The following is a 22,430-nucleotide window of genomic DNA, read 5'->3' on the forward strand; positions in this document are numbered from 1 at the left end:
CATAAATCAAAATTTTAAAATTATGTCTTATTTTATTTTTTTAGCAAAAAAATTTTTTTTTGGTGCCTTAAGATTATGACGCGCATTGTATAAAAAAAAAAGTATTTGCTTAATCTTTAGTACTTTAAAAGATAGAGAAACTGAGTAATCGTGTTTTTAAAATAAATGTGGTATTACACACGGGTTAAACTTGTGTTTTGTATTTATTGTTTAACTTTTAGTTGTCAATGTTTTCTTTTTAATTTATATTTGTTTTAATAATTAATCAGTGTTAGTAAACAAACATGCAAAACTATAAATACAAGAATTACCCCTACACAGACACGAAAAACAAAACTACAGCTTGTTTAAAAAAAAATGGAACACAAATTTTACGGGTTTAAATTAATCAATAGAATTATTTGATTTAATAGGTGTATAAATAAATATTAAAAGCTTTGTTTATTTATATTTTTTTTGGCTGTTGTACAAAGTTTGATTTTCTGTTTTTTATAAAAAAAGTGTTTCAAAAACATGGCTATTTTTTTTAAGGAAATTAAAAATGATCTGTAAATTTTCTTAAATCTTGTTTATTTTTTAATTTTTTTTAATTCCCGATGCAACTTACGCCTGAGCTCAGATCGAAAATTGTTTGCTTACATGGTCAAAAAATAACACAGGGAAAATTAGTTAGAACTTATTGGTGTGTCTAAGAGCATTGTATTAAGACTCCTTTTTAAGTGCAAAAAACAAGACTACTTGTGCATTTAAAAAGAAATGGAAGACCAAAGACTTTTTTAAAGGATGATATTAATACTATTTTGGCTTTAAATAAAAAAACCTAAAATTTCTTTGAGAAGGTTATCAGTTGAGTTTTTAGAAAAAGAAAAAAAGTGGTATCTTATTCAATTATAAAAAGAACACTCAATTATTATGGTTTTCATGCATATCTAGCAACAAAAAAAACCTGTTCTATCAAAAAAAATATATTTTAGCATGAAAAGAAATTCAGAAAAAATTATATACATGTCCGGTGAAACAATAAGACCATAATTTTTTCCGAAGAAAGTAAATTTAATCTCTTTGTAAGTGATAATAGAGTTTTTACTTAAAGAAAGCCGTGTATATAGGTCTTTATCCAAAAAATATTGTTGCTACAGTTAAATGCGGAGGAGGCTTTGCAATGGTGTGAGGATGTTTCTCATATCATGGAGTAGAAAAACTAGTTTTTATAGATGGTCTTATAATTTTGTAGCATATATGGGTATTTTGGTTAACAATTTACGTTCGTCAGCCGAGAAAATAAGAATAGAAACATTAATTTTTCAACAAGATAATGATTCGAAATATATGTCAAGACTTGCTAAGAACTATTTTATTAAAAAAAGAATTGAGCTGCTTTATTGGCCACCACAATCTTTATATTTAAACCCAATAGAGATACTTTAAGCTATTATAAAACAGAAATTATCTAAATTAATTATAAAAACTAAGGAAGAATTATGAGCTGCTATACAAGCTGTATGGAATTTAATAAAAATAAAAACTTGTCAAAATCTGGCATTTAGTTACAAAAAAAGAGTTATAAAATAATATGAAGCTTCGGATCTATACACACGGTATTAAGTTTTTAAATGTTGTTATGTTTTTGAAACACTTTTTTATAAAAAGCAGAAAATTAAACTTTTTACAACAGCTAATAAAAATATAAATAAACAAGGTTCTTACAATAATTTTTAGATAAACTCATAAAATCAGATAATTTTTTTGACCAATTTATATCGGTAAAATTTATGTTCCGTTTTTTGAAACAAGCTGTATAATGAAAATGAGAACTGACTACAATAGAAGGGATATGAAAAATAACAAAACTGTAAATAAAAATTTTTAAATTTTATATCAAAAGTATTTAAAAAAACTTTCATCAACATTTCACGTCAATAAAATAAAAAATTTTGCATTTTTGTAATTTACAAAATAAATAGTGATTTTTTAAATTTTAATGCTACAGGACAAAATCCTGAAGATTATTGAAAACATAAATTAGCTGCACTTTACTCTACAATTTACAAGAAGCCAAATTTTGCTTTATTGATTTTAGTTGTCTAAATAAACTTTGAATTGTTAATTACTGTAGTCATGCTTTAGTTGATAAATTAACATCAAAAAGTACCTATTTCTAAAATTTATATTTTAAGAATTTCTTGAATCAAAAACCGAATGCAAGAAAAATTGTTTTTTTAGAAATAAATAATTTATCTTTAGTCTTAAAATAATTGCTGTAAATTAAATTTTTTTTACTAAATTAAATCTTATAGTAATTAACTTTTCTATAAAAATAAAGCAACTTTAATTTAAAAATATACAAAAATAAAACTTTATATCTTAAATTAAATAAATTAAAAAGAATTGTGGCAAAAAATATTGTTATTTATAATAAATTACGTTTCAATTTAATTAAAGTTGGTGAAGGTTTAATTAATGATTACATATCACTTTGGGTAATTATTTTTGTAAGGAGGAATGTTTATTTTATTGACGCAAACACAAAACTTTGCTTTTTGATAAAAATTAAATACCTAGCGATATTTACAAAAAAACTTGAGTCATTTTTTAATATATTTATTAAAAATGCAAAGATTAAATTTCTATACTTGTAATTAATATAAAGTTGACAATAAAATATGTAAAAATAAAATTATTTTTTATTTATGGTGTGACATAATTATTATTACTATTACCCAAAAGATAAAAAATAATTTTTACCCATAAAATGTTCTTTTGTGTTTTTTTAGTTAGTACAACTTATATCTCTGATTCTCATATAAATTACTTAAATAACCGATTTTACAGTAACTTGTGTAATGTTGTTAGCACAGCAGAGAATACACAACAAAATACAACATTTGAAAATTTACTACATAATGACAAAATGCAAGCAAAAGACGGGGTAGATTCTGGACGTGATCAAAGTACTAATAAACTTAATTTAAATGGTGGTCTTACATATGATCAACATTCTTGTGAAACAGATACTTTATCTTTAACGTCAAGTAAAGATTTATCTCAACATATGGAAAGCACAAATTCTCTTGATCAGGACTATTCAATATCGGACATAAGTGCAAATATCCCTCAGTACTGGAATGATGTTTTTAATACTACAGATGTTTCTTATACCAACATAGTTGAAAAAAATTTACCTTTGACAAATAATAATTATTTTTCTGCACAAGCTAACATGTATTCTAATTTAAATTTGTCTAAACAAACGGAAAGCCTACCAGCTGTGCAATTAAATGAACCTTTGACTAAACATCTAAAAGCTAATTGTAATGATAACTATACAGAATTTAATAATCAAAATATTGACGATCTGATATTTAAAAATAGCTTATATATAGAAATTGACAATTATATTAATCAGGAGCCTAGTAAATATAATGATAAAAAAAGTTCTTTTCAAGAGTTTGATTTTGAACATAAAAATAATAATTTAGTAGTTTCTAGTTTTAAAAATTGTGATACTGATAAATATGCTGAGGTTAACAATAAAGAAGTTGACGAATATAGTAAAATTAATAATAAAAAGTCTTTAGATAACGACGACTTAATTATAAATGATACAAAAGAGCAAGAAAAAAGAAGTGAATATTTTGCTGTAGATAATGATCCCGTTCAAAGCTTTTCATTTGACAATTTAAGTATTAAGCTTTTTAATATTTTAACTAAATATAAAAAAGAGCTAAGAAAACTTAAAAGTAAGTTTTTTTTAGATGTAAGAAAAAAATCATGCGGGGATCTAATTTTTTGTAACTTAAGTAAAAATTCTAAATATTGTAACAGTCGTCAGCGATTAAATAGTAATTCTTCATATTTTAATGCTCTTACGAATGATACTTTGGTACCTCTTATGATTGATATTAACAATCTTTTTTTGTCAGCAACTACAGAAAAGTTGCTTTGTGGATGGGTTGAATTTATTGCAGAAGTTGCACAGTTTGTTGCCAACTTTAAAAGCTATATTAATTTAAAGAATTACAATCGATGTGATATTTTCAGTAATTTTACATTAATTGAAACTACAACGTTTGAAATAATTTTAAAATTTGACTTTAAAAAGATCAAATTTTTTTTGGAGCATTCCACACAAAACTATGAAAATCCTATATTTTCTGACTCTAAAGTTAAAAAGGTTTTATTTAACATTTCATACAACGTTTGGAAATTTGAAGAAAAATTAGAACATTGTGGTTTTTATATTACGAAATTGAAAAATTTTATGAAAAAATTGTAAATAAATATTTTTTTTTGTGTCTCAATTTTGCAAAATAGTTGTTAATACTTTTTTAAATGTATTCAATTGATCTAAAAAGCATTAAAATATTTAAAGTAAAAATATTTGTTTCTTTACAAGAAGAATTTTTTTAAACAATTATTTTCTTAAGAAAATTATGCAAAAAATTATGAGGCTGAAGAATAACAAAAGGGATCCATATTTTTAATTTGCCGATTAAAAATTTTTAACCCTTAAAATGAGTTGCAAAATTAAGAAGGAGAAAAAATCCTTGAAGAAAAATTAATGTCTTTTGCATAAAATTGAAATTTAAACATAATAAATCAATTGATTTTGCGGTAGAATACCACATGATGGTCGAAAGACCATGAAGAAATTAAGTTTATAATTGGTTCATGAGGTGAAATGTCAGCAATCTGTAACACTGACTAAACATTTTTCAATGTGATTGGTGGCTTTTAAGGTGTAAAAGTATTTTAAGAAAAATTATAAATAAAACTGTGGTATCCCCACAAATGAAATATTTAAAATTTTAATTAAATGTCAAATCAGTAGATTTTGATTAATTAATTTTAAATATATTAGAAAACTTCAAATATAGGGGTTATGATGCAATCAAACACGACTAAAATAAATCATTTCAATATTATTTCTATTATTGAACAGCATCTCGACCGGGGTTGCGTCAAAAACCTTTTCAGTAAAAATCATTTTAATTATGTTAACCACAGAACCCAGAAGTGGTTCTTAGCCCATAAAGACTGGGATAGAAATAACACACCTATCATTAGTATGTTAGAAGAATATTTAAAAATTAACACCATCCCATGGACTCACGTCAAATTTAAATAGTAAATAAGTTTTAGTTGTTCTAAAAGGGATTTTATTACTTTTTCAAATATAAAAGATTTTTAATTTCTTTTAAACGCAAACAATTCCAGAAAATTACTGATTTTTGAATATATTCTATATCTGAAAAAAAAATTTAATTTTACTCCTGCCCGTATCCTTTCTACTGTATTTGTATGTCTACCTGTTTGGTTGTGAATAAAACTATACTGTGATTTACAGTATGATGTACATAATATTCTGTAAATTCACTTAATTTAGCGTATCCTTCCAAGCAGTCTGTATAATCCTTTCTGGCATGACATATTTTTAATTGGCGCCGTGAATGTATCCGCCCTTCTGTTTTAAACTTTAATTAATACAAGTTTTCGACAAGAAGTACGTTCGACTATTCCTAGAACACAAACATCATCAACTTTGTGCCTTTTATTGTATTTTCGCTTGCCGAATTTTGACACATCTATTTCAACAATTACGCCAGGTCCTTCTTATATTTTGTTTTGCGTGTTTTACAATACGATTGATTGTTTTTTTACTTAATCTCATAATTAAATTAAAAGATTTTATTGAATTGTTATACAAAAATAGAAAGTTAACTTTCGAAACTAAAGAAAATTAATTTTAGCATTACAAAACGATCTGTTACTGGTAATTTTTGTTTTTTTCCTACAAGTAGCACAAGATCATCATAAAATATTTTGTTCTTCAATTACTCTTAAAATTTTGCCTAAACATTCAGACAAAACCTTTCTATAATAACTTTAAAAACAATTTTTTCAAATGTGTTCTCTATTTCATCAAAATAAATATTTTTTTGGGGGCTATAAAAATCACAAAAATAATAAATGATTTAAAATTAAAAAAGTAATTAAATCTTTTTTAAATTAACAAAAACCGACTTATTATTATAATTTAAATTAATTTATTATATTTAAATTTCAATTTTATGCAAAAAACATTAATTTCTTCAGGATTTTTTCTCCTTCTTAATTTTGCAACTCATTTCGATGGTTAAAAATTTTTGATCAGCAGGGTTAAATATAAACCTCTATTGTTTGTATCCCAACTCCAAACTATGATGTTACTTTTGGTTTTAAAAAACCTTAAAAAGAATTTTACTTGTTTTTCGTATATCTAATGTTTTGCATTCATAGTTAGCTGTGTGAATATAGGTTGAGATTTTATTTTATATAAAAGTAAACTAAAATAAACAAAGAAACTTATAAAGTTTAACTTCACTTATTAATGTCGTTTATACACGTTATAATATCAAGTTGAGCTTTTTGTTTTAAATATAAATGTTTGTAAAAAAAGACCATGTTAACAAGAAAATCTATAATGTTGGCAAAAGTTAGGCATATCATCATAGTTACACAGGTATTTTTGATCAAAATTAATTTAATTATGCAATTTAAATATTTTTTTATTATAAGTAATTTATTTTTTTAATACAATAAAAGTGAAATCATTTACTTGTATAAATATTTATGTACTATATACAATATACGTAGTGCATTATAAATTCTTAAAACTATAATTTGTTTTTTAGTACTACTTTTTATTTAATTTTATATAAAATTAGAATAGCAAGATTTAAAAAATCATCTTAAGAACTTACTATTAAAAAAAATTAAAATTTTAGTTAGAAAACGACTGTAAGTATACTTTGTATAATTATAATGTCTTATTATGTAATATTTAATACGTAAACGCCGTGTTTAGCAAAATAAAATAATGTAAATTTTTGTAACCATTATCACATTTAAAATTAAAATCTTAATATAATAAATTAAATTAAAGTTAAGAAAAACTATGCTATTTTTAATCGTAAAAATGTTCATTATAGTGTTGAGAAATATCACATTGTATCTTATCGACTTCATAGTAGATATTATTTTACATGTTATATCCTATTAAATTATTAAACCTCAATTGTGCCAAGTACTTATATGGGGGCGATACTATATTAAAAGTTGTTAAGTGATTGCTGTGGCCAAGGGGCCGGAGAATTATTGGAGAAATTTATAATTGTGTTTTAGAAAATTGAGCTGAACCAAATGTACAAAGATGAAAAGAAGTTATTTAAGTTTACTTCGAAGGATTTACAAAATTTTTATTGTTAGGAATTTTAAGATGGATGAAGAAATAAGAGATAAATTACTACGAAAAGTGAATAAGTTAGAAGAAAAAAAGAGAATTATATATATACTTATTGAAATTAGAGAGAAAGTTATTAGAGAAGTGAGAGAAGCTATGAAAGGGGAAAGTAAGATTTACAAAAAAGTTATAATTTAAAGTGTTTTTATTGTAATAAGTTCTGATACAAGATGGTTGTATTATACGAAGAGTGCAAAAAAAGATTTTGGCAAAGATAAGCAAAAGTAGACTTAGATAATAAATTCGAAGCAAGTACAGCTTAGGAACTATTCAAAAAAGAGGTTTTAGACAATCAATCAAGTAGAGGCATAAAATTAATTTTGAGCCTGAAGAAAAAGAAATTGAAGTTCAAAGAAGAATTAAAAGGAAAATATTAAATTTGAATAAATATGTTGAGAAGTTTAAAGAAGCTTTTAACATTCGTAAAGAGGAAGTGAAATGTTGTAAAATTGATAAATGTAAATTAAAACGGAAAAAGGAAAAAAGGTCTATAAAAAGGACAGATAGTTACAAAAGTATTAATAAAGATACAATTAAACATTTAGAAGATTTGATGACTAGAAAAGTGACTAGAGAGTTGAACTAAAATTGAAGAAATCTTATAAGTCTATAATTAAGCTAAATAGCGATATAAGGTTGGGGAGCAAATTGATAGAGTAAAATGATATTCTTGAAAAAGATAATTATAAGTTTACTATTATTCGAGATAAAATCAGAACAACACAAGGGCGCAAAATATATGACTGTTTTTATTTTAAAAATATCACTACAGTGCGCATCAAAACGTTATGACAGCAAAAAAATTTACTTTTGCCAGTACAATAAACGTTAAATAAGAAAGATAAGAGTAGAAATCGAGCTTAAATAGAAAGTACTATAATTTAGTTATTTGAATTTTTTTTTCAAATAATCTCACTATAGGTCAATTATGAATTTTTGATTTTTTTCAATAAATTGCGTTAAAACGTTAAGGCCGATGCCAAAATTGAATATAAATAAGTGTTTTTTCTTGTAAAAAATTTATGTTTTTTGTATTTACATTTAGTTATTATTTTAATTTATAAAAAATAATTTAGATTTAAATTAAACATAAAAAATTCTATACTTAAATTATGAACAAAAACAATAGTATAAAGTTAATGAATCTTGCATAAATATTATATTTAGTACGTAATTTATTTACATGTTTTTAAATTTATACATTAAGGTTGTTTTTAAAGTTTTTCTAGAAAAAAATAATTTTAGATTTAATGATCAAAGGAAAATTTTTAAGTTGCTATGAAAAAGAACTAATAGATGCTTTTACATATCAGGTAAATGCTTTAGTCAAATAATTAATTTATTAAAAGAAGTATGACAGCAATAAAAAATTGTGTAACAGTTAAAAACAAATCTTAATCTATGCTAAAACAAGCAGCAAATCCACACTTTCTATAAAAGTTTCAACAAAATTCTAAAAATGACAACAAATAAAACTATTGCCGTAAAAAAAAATCAAATCTGAACTAGATTTAAATGTTTCTGTGGTAATGTTTTCTACGTGAATTATTTTCTTCTCTTCTTAAAAATTTTTAGTATAAAATTTGATTTTTTATCTAATTCCAATTAATTATAAAAATAAAAATAAACAACACAGCTGAAGGGCTTCTCTCAGGAGACACGTTGTGGACCCATAAGGGCAATTAAATATACGTAACTGTAATAAATTCTTTACCACAGGCAGAGTGACACTCATAATAAATGTTCATAGCTCTGGTCGCCTGCCTGCCAACACTGCCAGAGTTTCTAAATTTACATTATTGTGGACAATAAAAAATAAAAAAAATATAGTTCATAAGAAACTAAAACAAAACTCGTAATTAACAGAATCCCATAATTTTAAATGGTTCCTTGGACAGATAAATGGCATAAAGTAATTTTCTTAGATAAAAAAAAAAATAATTTAAGGTAAGCCTGATGATTTAAATACTATTGGCATCATTTAGATTATGAAAGTCTTTCTTACAGCCAAAGAGTCCAAGGCGGTGATGACATTATGATTTGGGTCAGTTTTTGTTCCAATGAGCAATTAATAATTCAAATAATAATTAATAAAATGATTAATTAATCGCACTGTAAAATGCACGAAACACCTTTAAAAGCTTTTGTTGAAGAAAAAAATTGGAAATAAGTTTAATAATTGTACGTTTATTTTTCACCAAGACAATGTTCCACGCCATCGTACGCATTCAACATAAGTATGGTTATAGTTTACAGTTTCAATTAAATGCACAGATAAGCCTCCCCTAAGTCCAAATTTAAATCCTGTTGAGAATCTTTGTGTAGAAATGTAAAAAATAATATATAAAAGCAGTAAGCAGTACAATAATTACCAAAAACTATATTCTGCAATACTAATAATATGAATTAGCATCCCTTCATAAAATTTGTTACAGTATATTAATGAATTGTAAAAATGTATAATTATAGTGATAAAAAAGAAATAAGATCACTAAATTAATTTTTTCTTATTTTTTAAGTACACAATTATTTTTTTTAAAAAACTTATAACAACACATCCTTAATATATAAATTTAAAAACATAGAAATAAAAAACGTACTAAAAATAATATTTATGCAAGATTCATTAACTTTATACTATTGTTTTTGTTCATAATTTAAGTATAGAATTTTTTACGTTTAATTTAAATCTAAATTATTTTTTATAAATTAAAATAATAACTAAATGTAAATATAAAAAACTTAATTTTTTTACAAATAATATACTTATTTATATTCAATTTTGGCACCGGTATTATCGTTCTGACACGATATTTTATTGAAAAAAATCAAAAATTCTTAATTGACCTATAGTGAGATTATTTGAAAAATAATTCAAATTAATAAATTCTGTACTTTTTATTTAAGCTTGATTTCTACTCTTATCTTTCTTATTTAACGTTTATTGTACTGGCAAAAGTAAATTTTTTTGCTGTCATAACGTTTTGATGCGCACTGTAGTGATATATATAAAATAAAAACAAATATAAACTCTATTACAAAAGTTAATGTTCGCGTGGCCCAATGGTAAGGCGTGGCTCTCCTAAAGCCAAGATTGTGGGTTCGAGTCCCATCGCGAACGGTTAGAACAAATTTTGTGAAAATTCTTCATAATTTTGATTTAAAATATCTTGTAAAATTGTTTCTTGTATTGTTCCGTCAAGCACGGTTTCCTGATTTTCTAACTTAATCATAAATTTTCCTAATCCTTTTGCATTTAGTAATTTAAGCTTTATAAAAAAAATTCTATGCTTTTTACTAAGAATAAAAGGTATTCTTTCTAAGAAATCTTCTTTTGTAAAACTTCGAGCTTCACTATGAAGATTAATACTCAATAAATTATTTTCATTTTTGTAAATCGTTATCAACAATGTCATAAGAATACCATCTAAAAATGGTTTAAAATATAAATGTAAATATTCTATAAATGTACTGTAAAGATTATTTATGTCAAACTGTTCATATGGTATATTTATATTATTGTAAAGTGCCATTACAAGTTTATTATCTGATGCGCCCGTAATTACAGTTTTGTTTTTAAGAAAATCCATTAAATTAAACAAACTGTCGGTTAATTCACTGTAGTCACAAAAACCACATGTTATAACTTTAAACCAATCTTTAATATAAAGATCATAAAAACTCAGATAATTATTTTCATTTTTTATAAATCTGATACATGACATTCTTAAAAGTTCTTGTTCTTCGTTTGTCAGAGTGTTGTATTGTACTTTCTTAGTTTGTTCGTTTATTAACATTTTAAAATTAAAATATTTATAACCCAATGCACAGCATAAAAAGGAAAAACAATCATAAAACACGTAAAGTAAAAAGACAAATTAAACAAGAAAAAGGAGTAGAAAACACGGTAAAGGAAAGCTTGAAACCAAATACACCTGCAATAAAAAATGTTGATGGTAGTATAAATAATGAAAAATACATGAAAAAAATAAATCAAAAAAACAAGAAGAATATTGATTTTTTTGACGAAGTGCAAAGATTACTTAGAAATTCAAATTACGACAAAAAAAATTTAGAGCAAAAAATAGAAATAGCCTGGTTAGATGTTAAACCAAATTTTGTAAGTTTTATAAGGCAGAAAAGCATGTACAATAAGATTTCTGTTTTGTTTAACAAGGGAAATATGAATACAAAATATGATATTGTAAAAGCTACACTAAATAATATTTATGACATTAGTTGCCATGAACATTCTAAACGATTTATTTTAACTGTTGCTAAAGACAATAAAAAATTTTTAGTTTCAATTATAAAAAAAATAACTCTGCTTAGTAGAAAGTTAGTTAGTAATAGAAATGGATTGTTTATTCTGGATGAAATATATAAAATTAGTAATAGAAAAAGCAGAAAAGAAATGATTTATAATATTTTATATTTTTCAGATAAAATACAAGACAATTCAGATTTACAAGACTTTGAAAAAGAGGATTTGTCTGACAACAACATAAATACTAATGAAGATCTGTTATTGGATGCAGAAAACGATAATGGTTGTATTAACAAAGATAATATTGCACATTTTGATGCAGAACACATTTGTAACGGCGATACTACTGTTTCAAAAAATGTTGATTGTTCATGTACACCCGATATTTTAGAACGGAATAAAGCTTTAAACACTGGGCTTATAAAGAAGTTATCAAGCAAAAGGCTTTGGAAATATATATTTACACATGATTTACTTTGTGAATATTTAAAAGCTTATCCTAAAGATACACAATATATTCTTGATTTATTAATAAGAAACAAACAAATGAATTTACTTCTTTGCACTTATAAAGGTCTTGAAGCTTGTCTTTTTATTCTTTCTATTGACAATGTATCAGAAATATTAAGAATACTGACTAAAAATTTTATGGATGTAGTAAATAATGAATATGGTTCTATATTTATATTAAAGATATTAGAACTTAACAGAAGTATAGAGAAAATAATTGACATTTACGTTGAAAATTACAGAGACATTTTTATTAATGAGGTTAGTATTTTACCTCTTATTTATATTTTTAATCAAGAGAAAAAATATTTTCCTACTTTATTTAATCAATTGCGAGAAAAAGATTTAATTAATACAAACAAGAATTATTTGCTTAGTAAATTTAAAAGTATAATTATTGAAAATTTAACTGTTTTTATGAATACCTTTTCTTGGATTTTGGTATATTTTTTTTGTAAAAAAGATAACGATGTAAAAAAACAAGTTTGTAAACTTTTAAATTCTGACAATTACATTAAAAATGAATTTAGCGAGAAGTTGAAAAAGAAAATGATAAAATATAAGTTATTTAAATAAATTAATTTATTAAACCACTTCTTTAGTATTGTTAAGTAGGGTATGTAAATCCATGTTTTGATGCTTTAACCCTTGTTTTTTCAAATGTGAAGATTTTTTTAGTTGACTTTTATGATGACTTTTATGATGATCTTTTTTATGATGCTTTAACTTTTTAATATCTTTTCTACTGCCTTCTTTGAGTCCAATTTTTGGGACAAACTTTTCTCTTTTCTTTGATTTCTCAACAATATTTCCTATCGAATCATTTTCATCTTCTTCAGAAAGAGTTTTATCAGTGCCTAGATAATCACTGGGCAAGGTAGTTTTATTTACGCTTATAATATTTTCTGTAGTAAGCATTTTTTTTGGTTTTAAGTCTTTTTTAGGTAAATCAAGATCATTTACACCTAAAACTTCCTTCATCTGTTTTTCATCAGCAATTTTTTTTAATTTGTAATCTTCTGGTTCTTCTGTTTCAATATTAACAATTTTAGAGTAATCTTTTCCATTATTTAGTTCATTGGGTTTGATTTGCAATTTTGCAGGAGTAAATTTAATTGGTTCAAATTTCTCTTCTTTAGGTTTCTCAGGATTGGTAAAAGCTTTGTTAAAACTATTTGAAACGTCTCCAGATTCGTTTCCTTTGTTTTTTGAAGGTGTTTCTTTTATAGAAACTGGATCACCAAATTCTCCTTTAACACCTGGTGTAGACTTTTTTCCAATTTTCTCTTCAGGTTCTTTTTCACCAACCTGTTCTTTTTTATTTTTCCATCCTAATCTTTGATTTAAACCATCTAATCCGACCCACATGTTTTTCTTCAAAGAATCAAATTTTAGTAAATTATTAAATTTTAAGTCATTTGTTAGTAATGCTGCTTCTTCCTGTGGTGGATTGCTTGCAGGACTACTTTCAGGAGTTTCAGTAGTGGGAGTAGGATTATTGTCACCAGAAGGTATAGCACTGGGAGTACCGCCAGTCATTGTGTTTAGTATACTATTTCTAGAGCTTGCATCGATTGTAAATAGTCTATACAATATACCGATAAATAGTGCCAGTAGTAAACAGAAAAAAATAAACCCGATCATAGTTTGTTTTTGTAAAATTTATTAAGTAATTTATGTTTCAAAAAAAAGCATTGATTGGTTATTTCTTAAACATGTGACAAAAATATGTTTTAAAAATAGTACTACATTTAAGTTAAAGAATATAAATTTTAGAATGTTTAATAAAATTAGTATTTTTTTTTCAATTTGACTTACTTCTTATTTTCTAAAAATTTTTCGACAGAATAATAATTGTTGTACAGTTTAGTGAAGAAGGAAAATAAAATAAATTATGTTGTTGGATGATAATTTAATTGTAATGTTAAATTTTAATTTAAGAATTTTTTTAATTTCAAAAAAATTGTAAATATTTTAATTAAAAGTATAATTGTTGGAAAATAAATTTAAATACAATTCTTAAAGTTATATTATGTACTTTCTAGTTTAGTTAATACTACTCTAACAAATTTTAAAATATAAAAATGTTTCTTATAATTGATACAAAATAAATAATTATTTATAACAATAAATACTAGTGAAGATTTTATTTAAAATTTAATGAAAGTTTGTTGTAATAACTAAATAATTCATATGATAGAATATTATTTATAAGGCTATTTTTATTTGTATACTAATAAATTAACAAAAAATGTAGTAACTTTGTACGCCGTTACTGAGAGACTTGCCCTCAGAGTCTTTGTGCATTTAGATACAAAATTAAGACTTTACGATATTTTCTTTAAGACTACTTTTTAATGTACATTTACTTATTAGAGCAATAAAATATTATCTTGTGTACATGTTATTATTTGATGCCACCCCACCACGTCACAAAATAAGAACCTATATTCTCTTTAAAGTTGTACTTTGTTCTATTGACTGGTAAGAATAAAAATTTTTAAATTTTTTTGTTTAAGTCAATAGGAAATTAAAAAGATGTACTTCATACTTTTACTATAAAATTTCATACCTTTTTATCAATAAGTTAATTCACGCATCATTTAGTTTTCTTAAATCCTTTGTATATTTTTAGCCCTTATTTATGAACACAAAAAATACTTTTACAAGTGCTACGTTTCCAAAAGCAAGTGAGATGAATAATAAACCAAAAATTAAAGTACCTGATTTGAGTAGTGAACTGTACAAAGACCAAAAAATATTTTATCAATTTGATACTTCTATTATTCCTCCACCTTTATCAACCACATCATGTTTTATACATGAAACAACTAATAGTGATCCACATTTAATACGCAGTACAATGTACGCTCTGCCCGACACAGTAAAATTTTTTGAAAATTTAAATATTCCACTGGGAATTGTTGTGACACCTTTTAACTTTAAAAGTGACTGTAGACGTAGTTTACAATACTCTATTAGATGTATTAATTGTACTTCGTATGCTAATATACATTGGAAAATTAAAAATGATAAAGTTTACTGTAATATTTGTAAATATCCTAATCCAATAGAAAAGATATGTAATGACTATGAGCAACTTAACAGTGTGTTAAAATACCCCACATACGAATTAAATAATGTATATGAACCTACTTATGAATATAAAAATATGGTTGATTCGGAATATTTTCAAAAAATTTTATTTAAACATCCTGTTTTTGTACTTGTGTTTGACACGTCGTACACATTTAGAGAAGAAAATATCGATGAAATTATTAATGTTATAAAAAACGAAACTTTTCAGACACTATATAAAAAGGTAGTATTTATTAAAGGATATAGTATTTATAGTACTACGAACTATAAAGATATTCTTGAATATTCTTTAGAGCTTTCTCCATTTATTCCACCAGATGTTTTTTTAGAAACAGAAAGAATAAGCGAAGACTTTTTACTTTCCATTTTTAAAAGAAAAAGTGATGCAATAACAAAAGATAAAAAGGATTGTAAAAATATACAAAACATTTTAACAAAAATATCGCGATATTCTTATGGGTCTAAAGTTATCGTCTTTTCAGATAATATAACAACTATTGAAAATATTCCTTCTATGACAATATACTATATTTCTCCATTTTCTAGGTATAAAAATGATTTATACAGAATATGTTGTACTGAGACATTTTTTAATGTATCTGTAGAAGTGAAAACTTCTAACGGTATTGCTAAAAATGCAGTATACACAGATGCTAAAGTAGAAAATATTACTAACGTAGAGATAGCAAGTATGGATTGCAATAGTTCTGTGGCTTATACTTTTTTTATTGACGAATATATTACTGATGCTAAAGCGTATATACAAGTTTTTTTAAATTACTTTACATATGAAGGAGAATACAAAACATTAGTGCTTAATCAATCGTATAAAGTAAGTAAACATCCTTACGACATATTTAACGGAATTTCTTTTGATACTTTATTCGCTTGTTTCTGTAAGTATATTTGTAAAGAGGTTTATAATATTAAACACGTCGAAGAAATGATTTGTAAGTTTTTGAAATTTTACAGATCGTCTAGCGTTAAAGATATCTCGATAACACAATTCGTATTACCCGAATCCGCTAAATTGTTACCTGTTTTATATCAAGCACTTGTAAAAAACAATATTTTTAATATATCAAATATGGCAGCAGGGAAGCGGAAAGATGATATTAATAATTTAATAAAATTTTCTGTCGAGCAAACTCTCAGATTTTTTTATCCTAGATTATTTACATTAACAGATTATTATGTAGATCAAGACTTAGCTAAAATTCAGTATTTGAAGCTTAGCATGAACGTAATAGATTCTAATGAAATATTTGTTCTAGAAAATGGACAAAAAATTTTTTTATACATCGGAAAAGGTGTTGATCCTTGTCTTAAAGAAGCTTTATTTAAAAATGAAGAAGAATATGCTATTTTAATGAAATTAGTAGATGACATTAATGGAACGTATGGCTACGAGCTACCTATTGTAGTAATAGAAGAAGGAAAGAGCCCAGGTGAGGCCGAATTTATTGGATATATGATTGAAGATAATATGAATGGTGTATGCAGTTACTACGATTATGTATGTGAACTACATTTTAAAGTTCAAAGAATATAAAAATAAATGTGTTTTCTATTATTGATCTTTTTTATTTTGTTTCATAAGTTTAGTAATAAATCTCTTTCATCTATTTTTTTTGCTGATAAAATTTTAATATTTAACCTAAAAAAAGTATGTTTTTTTTTAGTAAAAAGCTTTGTGTACTCAAATGATGTAAAAAGTTTTTAATTAAATTTAACTTAAAAAAATATGTTTATTTTTTTAATAAAGAACTTTGTGTTTTAAATAATATAAAAGTTTTTAATTAAATTTGACCTAAAAAAATTATGTTTATTTTTTAATAAAAATCTTCGTGTATTTAAATAACGTAAAAAATTTTTAATTAAAATATCACACAAATTCATGACAAAACTTTTTCTTTATATTTAAAACTAGTAACTTAAATATTTTAACTTTCTAGATGTGTATAAAGTAATCAACCAAAGGTTGCCTAATGAAATATTTAGAAATTACAAATACATATGAAATCTATTTACAAGAAATTTGATACAATATTGCCTGATTACTAACTTTTGCGTGCTGTAGTAAAATAAAACAATATATCTGAAATTTAAAGCAAAGTTAATTATCTTTTAGAATTTGGTTCGATATAATTAAATATACAAAAAAATTATCATTTTATTCTTATACAAATATTCATATTTAGTTTTTTTATATTGTCATGTTTATAAGTCAGTAATAAAAAAACATAATATAAGTTTTATGAATTTAATTTAAAAACATAAAAAAACAAAATGTTTATTATTTTTAACATATTTTCTTTCTGTTATATTTCTTTTTTAAGACATTTTCAGGTTATTAACATTTTACATACTACCATTTAAATATCTAATCTAAAGCAAAGTATATATCTTTAGCGACGTTAGATTTTTAAATGTAGCCTAAAGTAATTATTTACTAATTAGTTGTATGAATTTTTTTTTTAATCAAACATTTTTACTTGCTAAACCATTTTTAATTTCTTACAAGCCTTACAATAATTTTGTATTAGATTTTGTAGTAGAAATCTAAATTTCTAAATTTTTATTTAATTTAGTACACGTCGTTATAACTTAATATTCGTATTTGGTATATAACACAGGCTATATATGTTTAATTAAGTTATATTGCTATATTTTAAGGTATTAAGCAAAATTTTATAATTTATGCAATTTTTGTATAAATTCAGCCAATTGCATAAAAAAATGACTTTAAATCCTTTCCATATTATTCAAGAAATTAATAAAAAAAAAGATAATCATGAAAATTATTATTTTTTAGTTGATAAACTTTTAATATCATCCAAGCAACAACCGAATGATATTAAATATCAAATATATTACATTGTTGCCAAAGAATTTTTTTATTTTAAGGAACATAATAAATCAGAGGAATATTTTTTGCTAGTATTAAACAATAGAGATTTGTTTGTAGTACATAATTTATTAGAGGATACAATATTGCACCTACTTATTTTAAAAACATCTTCTACTAAAGAAGTAGCAGAAGCACTTTATAATATTTTTATAATTAAAAATGAAAAATTTTTACAGAATATTGAGCTTGATCTTAGAGACATAGATTGCGATGTGACATTTTTCTTTACTTTTTTATACGAAAACAATGAATATGATTATGCAGTTTATTTTCTTACAAGTGAAACACTAGAAATATTTATAGATAAACTAATGTTACAAAAATATTACACCAAAGAAATCAAAGATAAATTATTATATTTTAATAATATTTATGTATTTTTGTACCTATCAGTATTTGATAAAAAGAATATTAGAGATTATAGCTTGAAAATTAAATCATTCAAAAATAACACCTGCAAAGATCTTTTCTATATGAAGCACGACATTTCACAAGATTTCATAGAGAAAGTTCAAGATGAAAATACAATATTTTTTTTATACAAAAATAGGAAATATTTAAAGCTTATAAATTGTATTTCTGTCTACGACAATTTTGCTTATAATATTTTATATTTTTCATATTTTAAATTAGAAAATCTAGTAGAAGCAGAAAAATATTATAAAAATGTAGAAAAAATCTTATTTTCTGTAGATGAAATAGAATACTTAATATTTTTAGATTGTGTTAGTTCAGTCATTAATAAAATATCTGATTTAGATAATCCAACAGATTTTATAGCATCATTGGAAGTTTTATATAAGAGTAAAAAATACGAAATACTAAAAGAATGTATAGAAAACAATATCTATAAATTTAAAAGCATTAGCGTTTTTAAAGTTTTAATTTCGTATTTACTTTTAAATTATTACGAAAATATTGATGTGTGCATTTACATACAAAATTATATCGAACAAATTGATTTTATTTCAATATCAGATAGAGATTGGCTATATAAAATTGTTTATAATTCTATTATAGATGATATTAAATATAAAGTTAGGTACATAGATTTATTGTATCAATTAAAAGATATATGCTTAGATACAATATACATATCTTTATTGACAAATAAAAAAGACACTATAACATTATACAATGAATTTTTAGAATCTGATCTGGAGGATGCTAATTCTGATTTATATTTCATTATACTTGCTTTATTTTATAAATCTAACGAGGATAAAAATGTGTTTATGAAACTAGATATTACACAAAGAAGTAATGACCAAATAAAAGACTTTTTAGAGATTATAACCAATAAAGATTTAATTATTGAGGCACATATGAGAAACATTTTATCACCAGAAATACTTGAGCGTGCGATTTTAGAGCATAGCTTAAAAGGGAAATTGTATCCATTTTTGGTAAATATATTTTTAATTAATATAAAAAAATATTTAAGCTACAATAGCAAAATAATAATTAATAAGGAGATAGAAATATATAAAATATATGGTGACTATAAGGTAGTGGAATTTTTTTTAGGAATTATTTAATCTCACATTTCAATTAAGAAAGTACTGTTAGAGAATTATTAATCTTGTAATCAATTGTTAAACTCCTTTATTTTTAATTGGTCAGTTTTGATTTATAAAAAATAGAATATCCCCTTCCTTATGGAAGAACAATCTCAATCACCAAGTGTTCAAAATATATTTACGAATTTATTAAACAGTAAAACACCGCCTAAAGAATTTTTTAATTTTACCAAGACTTCAATACCGCAATCTATAGATTTAGCCAAAAAAAGAATTTGTTACAATTTAGAAAAATTTAAAACTTTTTACTGTTGCATAGCTCTTGGATTTTCATTTATTTTTATTTTATTTAAACCTTCTGTCGTATTGCTTATAGGATTGGGTGTGCTATGTACTTATGGAAATATTCATACACCAACTGTTAATGGATTTAAGTTTACTAGAATGTATACTAATTCGTTAACAACTTCTTTGGTTTTATTGTATATTATATTTTTTAATAATGTCATAGTTTCTGTGTTAGCACTTATTTGTTTATTAACCCTTGGTATTTTAACCCACGCAGTTACAATTGAAGAGGATGAGGTGCAAGAGGACGTTTAAAAATAAAAAATTTATTATCTACTTATGTTTAAATTTCTTTTTAGCTTCAATAAAATATTTTAAAAAACTACATTTTTTGTATTCATCGTGCGAAGTGTCAATATAAAAATCGTCATTGATATACATCTCTAAAAACCTACTATCGTATAAATTGACCACAAAATCTGTGTCTAAATCGTCATTACAATCGATTTTTAAATCGTCCTTAAGAACTTTATTACTGTCAGATTGTTCAACAACGTCTTCACAAACCTCTCTGTTAACATCTTCTATTTGGTCAAAAATTAATTCGGGTCCTACAAATCTACAGTCAAGAACACTATCCTCTACTTCTAGGTTATTTAAGACTTCATAAATTTTTATATTGTCTTTAATTTCAGCTTTAACTACAAAACATTTGTTTCCAGATTTAGATGTGCATTTTTCTACTTTATAATTTGTAGTAATTTCTTCAAGTAGATCAAACAGTGGATTGAAATTGTTGCAATTTAGAACTGCAAGTCTTTGTGTTGGTTCAGTCATAATGGGATTATTAAAAAATATTTTACAAAAAAGAATGCTTTAAAAATCGTGTAAAAAACGAGTCGTTCAAAAAAATATTTAAAAACCATTAACAATAAATTATCGTTAATTTTATACTCCTCGAAATATCAACAAAAAAATAAATAGTTTATTGTTAAAAAATGAAAAACAGCAACAGAAGAAAAACCACCAGGTTACCAAAAAGCCACTTTAAAATAAAAATATAAATATTGTGCTTAGACGCCAGCATACCTTTAAGGCCTTGCTTATAGGAGAAAAGAGCGTCCCCTTAGTATGTAGAATCTTCGATATACTTAAAGAACATTTCTCACCTTAAGTGGATGTACAGAACAACATTGCCTGGCTCAATACACCAATTAAGAACACAACTCAGTTCAGCGGAGCGATACAGCAGCAGTATCATGCCTGGCCTTTCCAAAGCAAACTTTCGTAGTACATCAATTATTTTTGTTGCAATAAATCTACTATCACCATTTTTATAGTTGTTACTGACAAATTTTTTTAACCATCTTTGTGTTCTAAAAAATCATGTGGGTTTTTTTCTTTCGGATTTATAGAAATAACATTTAAAATATCATTTATTTAATACTTACAAAAATGTCAATATTATCTTTCAAATATTAAAAAAGAAAATAATACTATATAGCATGTAAAATAAGGTTTTCAGGAAAAAATCCGGGTGTGAGGGTTAAAAATTATATAAGATTTAACAGTTTTTAATTGATTTTTTTAACCTTTATTGCAAAATCTATTAACCAGACACCCCAAATCACGCAATATGGAGAAATAAAAATAATAAATTAAAGAGAACACATCAAATTTCTAAAAAATTCTAATAAAATTTATTTAATTAAATTCGGCAAAGGTTGCCGCTAGTTTCTTCTCATCTTCAGCAGTATAATTGACAAGACTATTACTATAAAAATAAAATCTATCATTTTTTAATATAAATTTATTAATTATATATAAAGTATTATAAAAAATTGTATCTCGTAGTTCATATAACGGTTTAATATCTGAGAACAAATACCAAATTAAACTTAAAGGTTTATAAACCTTGTGTTTACTAAACAATATTTCGTCATTATCATTTAAAACAATAGTATCGTTTAGATATTGAATAAACTTAAAATTCTTATATTGTCTTGTAATTTCATCACCTTGATCATGTATACATTGACAAGCAGCATCAACCATTAAAAATTTAAATAGCAACAAAATAGGAGAGTTATGCTTAAAATCATATTCTAAAAGAAAACATACAATTATAGTATCAGATAATTTAAGTGAATATTCATCGTTTTCATTGATATACCGTTCTAAAAAAAATTTGGCAGTAATAGGATCAGCCAGTCCTAGTAAATATGATATAATAGTTATTAATAAATAATGAGTATGATTCTTATTAGATAACATACCCAAAAGCAAAAATGAACAAGCTGTATGATTAGATCTAATTATTTTGTATAGAAATGTAAGATTATGATTAAAATCATCACAAATTCCTGCATACGAAGAAAAAAAATTTTGAATTTTCATCCATAATTCGGGGCATTCACTAAATTTGCAAGTTACAACTATATTTTTAGCTTCAATAAATTCAATAGAGCTTTCTTTTATCCTTACAGATCTAAAAGGATTTTTATTGATGGTTAATGTAATTAAATGTTTATCAATTGATATAAAATCATTAAC

At 24.2% G+C, this 22,430-nt stretch overlaps 11 protein-coding genes across 11 annotated transcripts; 7 read left to right on the forward strand and 4 right to left on the reverse strand.

Moving 5' to 3' along the window:
* Positions 1 to 2,752: 2,752 nt before the first annotated feature.
* Positions 2,753 to 4,276, forward strand: AAJ76_660002753 (hypothetical protein; the record flags this gene model as incomplete). The annotated part of the gene is made up of 1 exon (XM_024476209.1): positions 2,753 to 4,276. One exon carries the CDS (start codon positions 2,753 to 2,755, stop codon positions 4,274 to 4,276), a length of 1,524 nt encoding a protein of 507 aa, XP_024330225.1.
* A 606-nt stretch (positions 4,277 to 4,882) lies between these two features.
* On the forward strand, positions 4,883 to 5,128 carry AAJ76_660004883 (hypothetical protein; the record flags this gene model as incomplete). The annotated part of the gene is made up of 1 exon (XM_024476210.1): positions 4,883 to 5,128. One exon carries the CDS (start codon positions 4,883 to 4,885, stop codon positions 5,126 to 5,128), a length of 246 nt encoding a protein of 81 aa, XP_024330226.1.
* A 5,276-nt stretch (positions 5,129 to 10,404) lies between these two features.
* Positions 10,405 to 11,079, reverse strand: AAJ76_6600011079 (hypothetical protein; the record flags this gene model as incomplete). Its single annotated transcript, XM_024476200.1, has 1 exon — positions 10,405 to 11,079. One exon carries the CDS (start codon positions 11,077 to 11,079, stop codon positions 10,405 to 10,407), a length of 675 nt encoding a protein of 224 aa, XP_024330227.1.
* Positions 11,080 to 11,105: 26 nt separating this feature from the next.
* Positions 11,106 to 12,635, forward strand: AAJ76_6600011106 (hypothetical protein; the record flags this gene model as incomplete). The annotated part of the gene is made up of 1 exon (XM_024476201.1): positions 11,106 to 12,635. One exon carries the CDS (start codon positions 11,106 to 11,108, stop codon positions 12,633 to 12,635), a length of 1,530 nt encoding a protein of 509 aa, XP_024330228.1.
* Positions 12,636 to 12,644: 9 nt separating this feature from the next.
* AAJ76_6600013598 (hypothetical protein) lies at positions 12,645 to 13,598 on the reverse strand (the record flags this gene model as incomplete). The annotated part of the gene is made up of 1 exon (XM_024476202.1): positions 12,645 to 13,598. The coding sequence occupies one exon, from the start codon at positions 13,596 to 13,598 to the stop codon at positions 12,645 to 12,647; it is 954 nt and encodes a 317-aa protein (XP_024330229.1).
* Positions 13,599 to 14,703: 1,105 nt separating this feature from the next.
* On the forward strand, positions 14,704 to 16,710 carry AAJ76_6600014704 (vesicle coat complex copii subunit sec24; the record flags this gene model as incomplete). The annotated part of the gene is made up of 1 exon (XM_024476203.1): positions 14,704 to 16,710. One exon carries the CDS (start codon positions 14,704 to 14,706, stop codon positions 16,708 to 16,710), a length of 2,007 nt encoding a protein of 668 aa, XP_024330230.1.
* A 6-nt stretch (positions 16,711 to 16,716) lies between these two features.
* Positions 16,717 to 16,881, forward strand: AAJ76_6600016717 (hypothetical protein; the record flags this gene model as incomplete). The annotated part of the gene is made up of 1 exon (XM_024476204.1): positions 16,717 to 16,881. The coding sequence occupies one exon, from the start codon at positions 16,717 to 16,719 to the stop codon at positions 16,879 to 16,881; it is 165 nt and encodes a 54-aa protein (XP_024330231.1).
* Positions 16,882 to 17,858: 977 nt separating this feature from the next.
* AAJ76_6600017859 (hypothetical protein) lies at positions 17,859 to 19,607 on the forward strand (the record flags this gene model as incomplete). Its single annotated transcript, XM_024476205.1, has 1 exon — positions 17,859 to 19,607. One exon carries the CDS (start codon positions 17,859 to 17,861, stop codon positions 19,605 to 19,607), a length of 1,749 nt encoding a protein of 582 aa, XP_024330232.1.
* Positions 19,608 to 19,727: 120 nt separating this feature from the next.
* On the forward strand, positions 19,728 to 20,192 carry AAJ76_6600019728 (prenylated rab acceptor 1-like protein; the record flags this gene model as incomplete). Its single annotated transcript, XM_024476206.1, has 1 exon — positions 19,728 to 20,192. The coding sequence occupies one exon, from the start codon at positions 19,728 to 19,730 to the stop codon at positions 20,190 to 20,192; it is 465 nt and encodes a 154-aa protein (XP_024330233.1).
* Positions 20,193 to 20,210: 18 nt separating this feature from the next.
* Positions 20,211 to 20,714, reverse strand: AAJ76_6600020714 (hypothetical protein; the record flags this gene model as incomplete). Its single annotated transcript, XM_024476207.1, has 1 exon — positions 20,211 to 20,714. The coding sequence occupies one exon, from the start codon at positions 20,712 to 20,714 to the stop codon at positions 20,211 to 20,213; it is 504 nt and encodes a 167-aa protein (XP_024330234.1).
* Positions 20,715 to 21,581: 867 nt separating this feature from the next.
* Positions 21,582 to 22,430, reverse strand: AAJ76_6600022430 (hypothetical protein; the record flags this gene model as incomplete). The annotated part of the gene is made up of 1 exon (XM_024476208.1): positions 21,582 to 22,430. A coding segment is annotated over one exon (849 nt), but the record flags the coding sequence as incomplete, so codon positions are not given.

This window comes from Vairimorpha ceranae (genome assembly GCF_000988165.1).
Source record: "Vairimorpha ceranae strain PA08 1199 chromosome Unknown NODE_66, whole genome shotgun sequence".
Taxonomy (NCBI): Eukaryota; Fungi; Microsporidia; family Nosematidae; genus Vairimorpha; species Vairimorpha ceranae.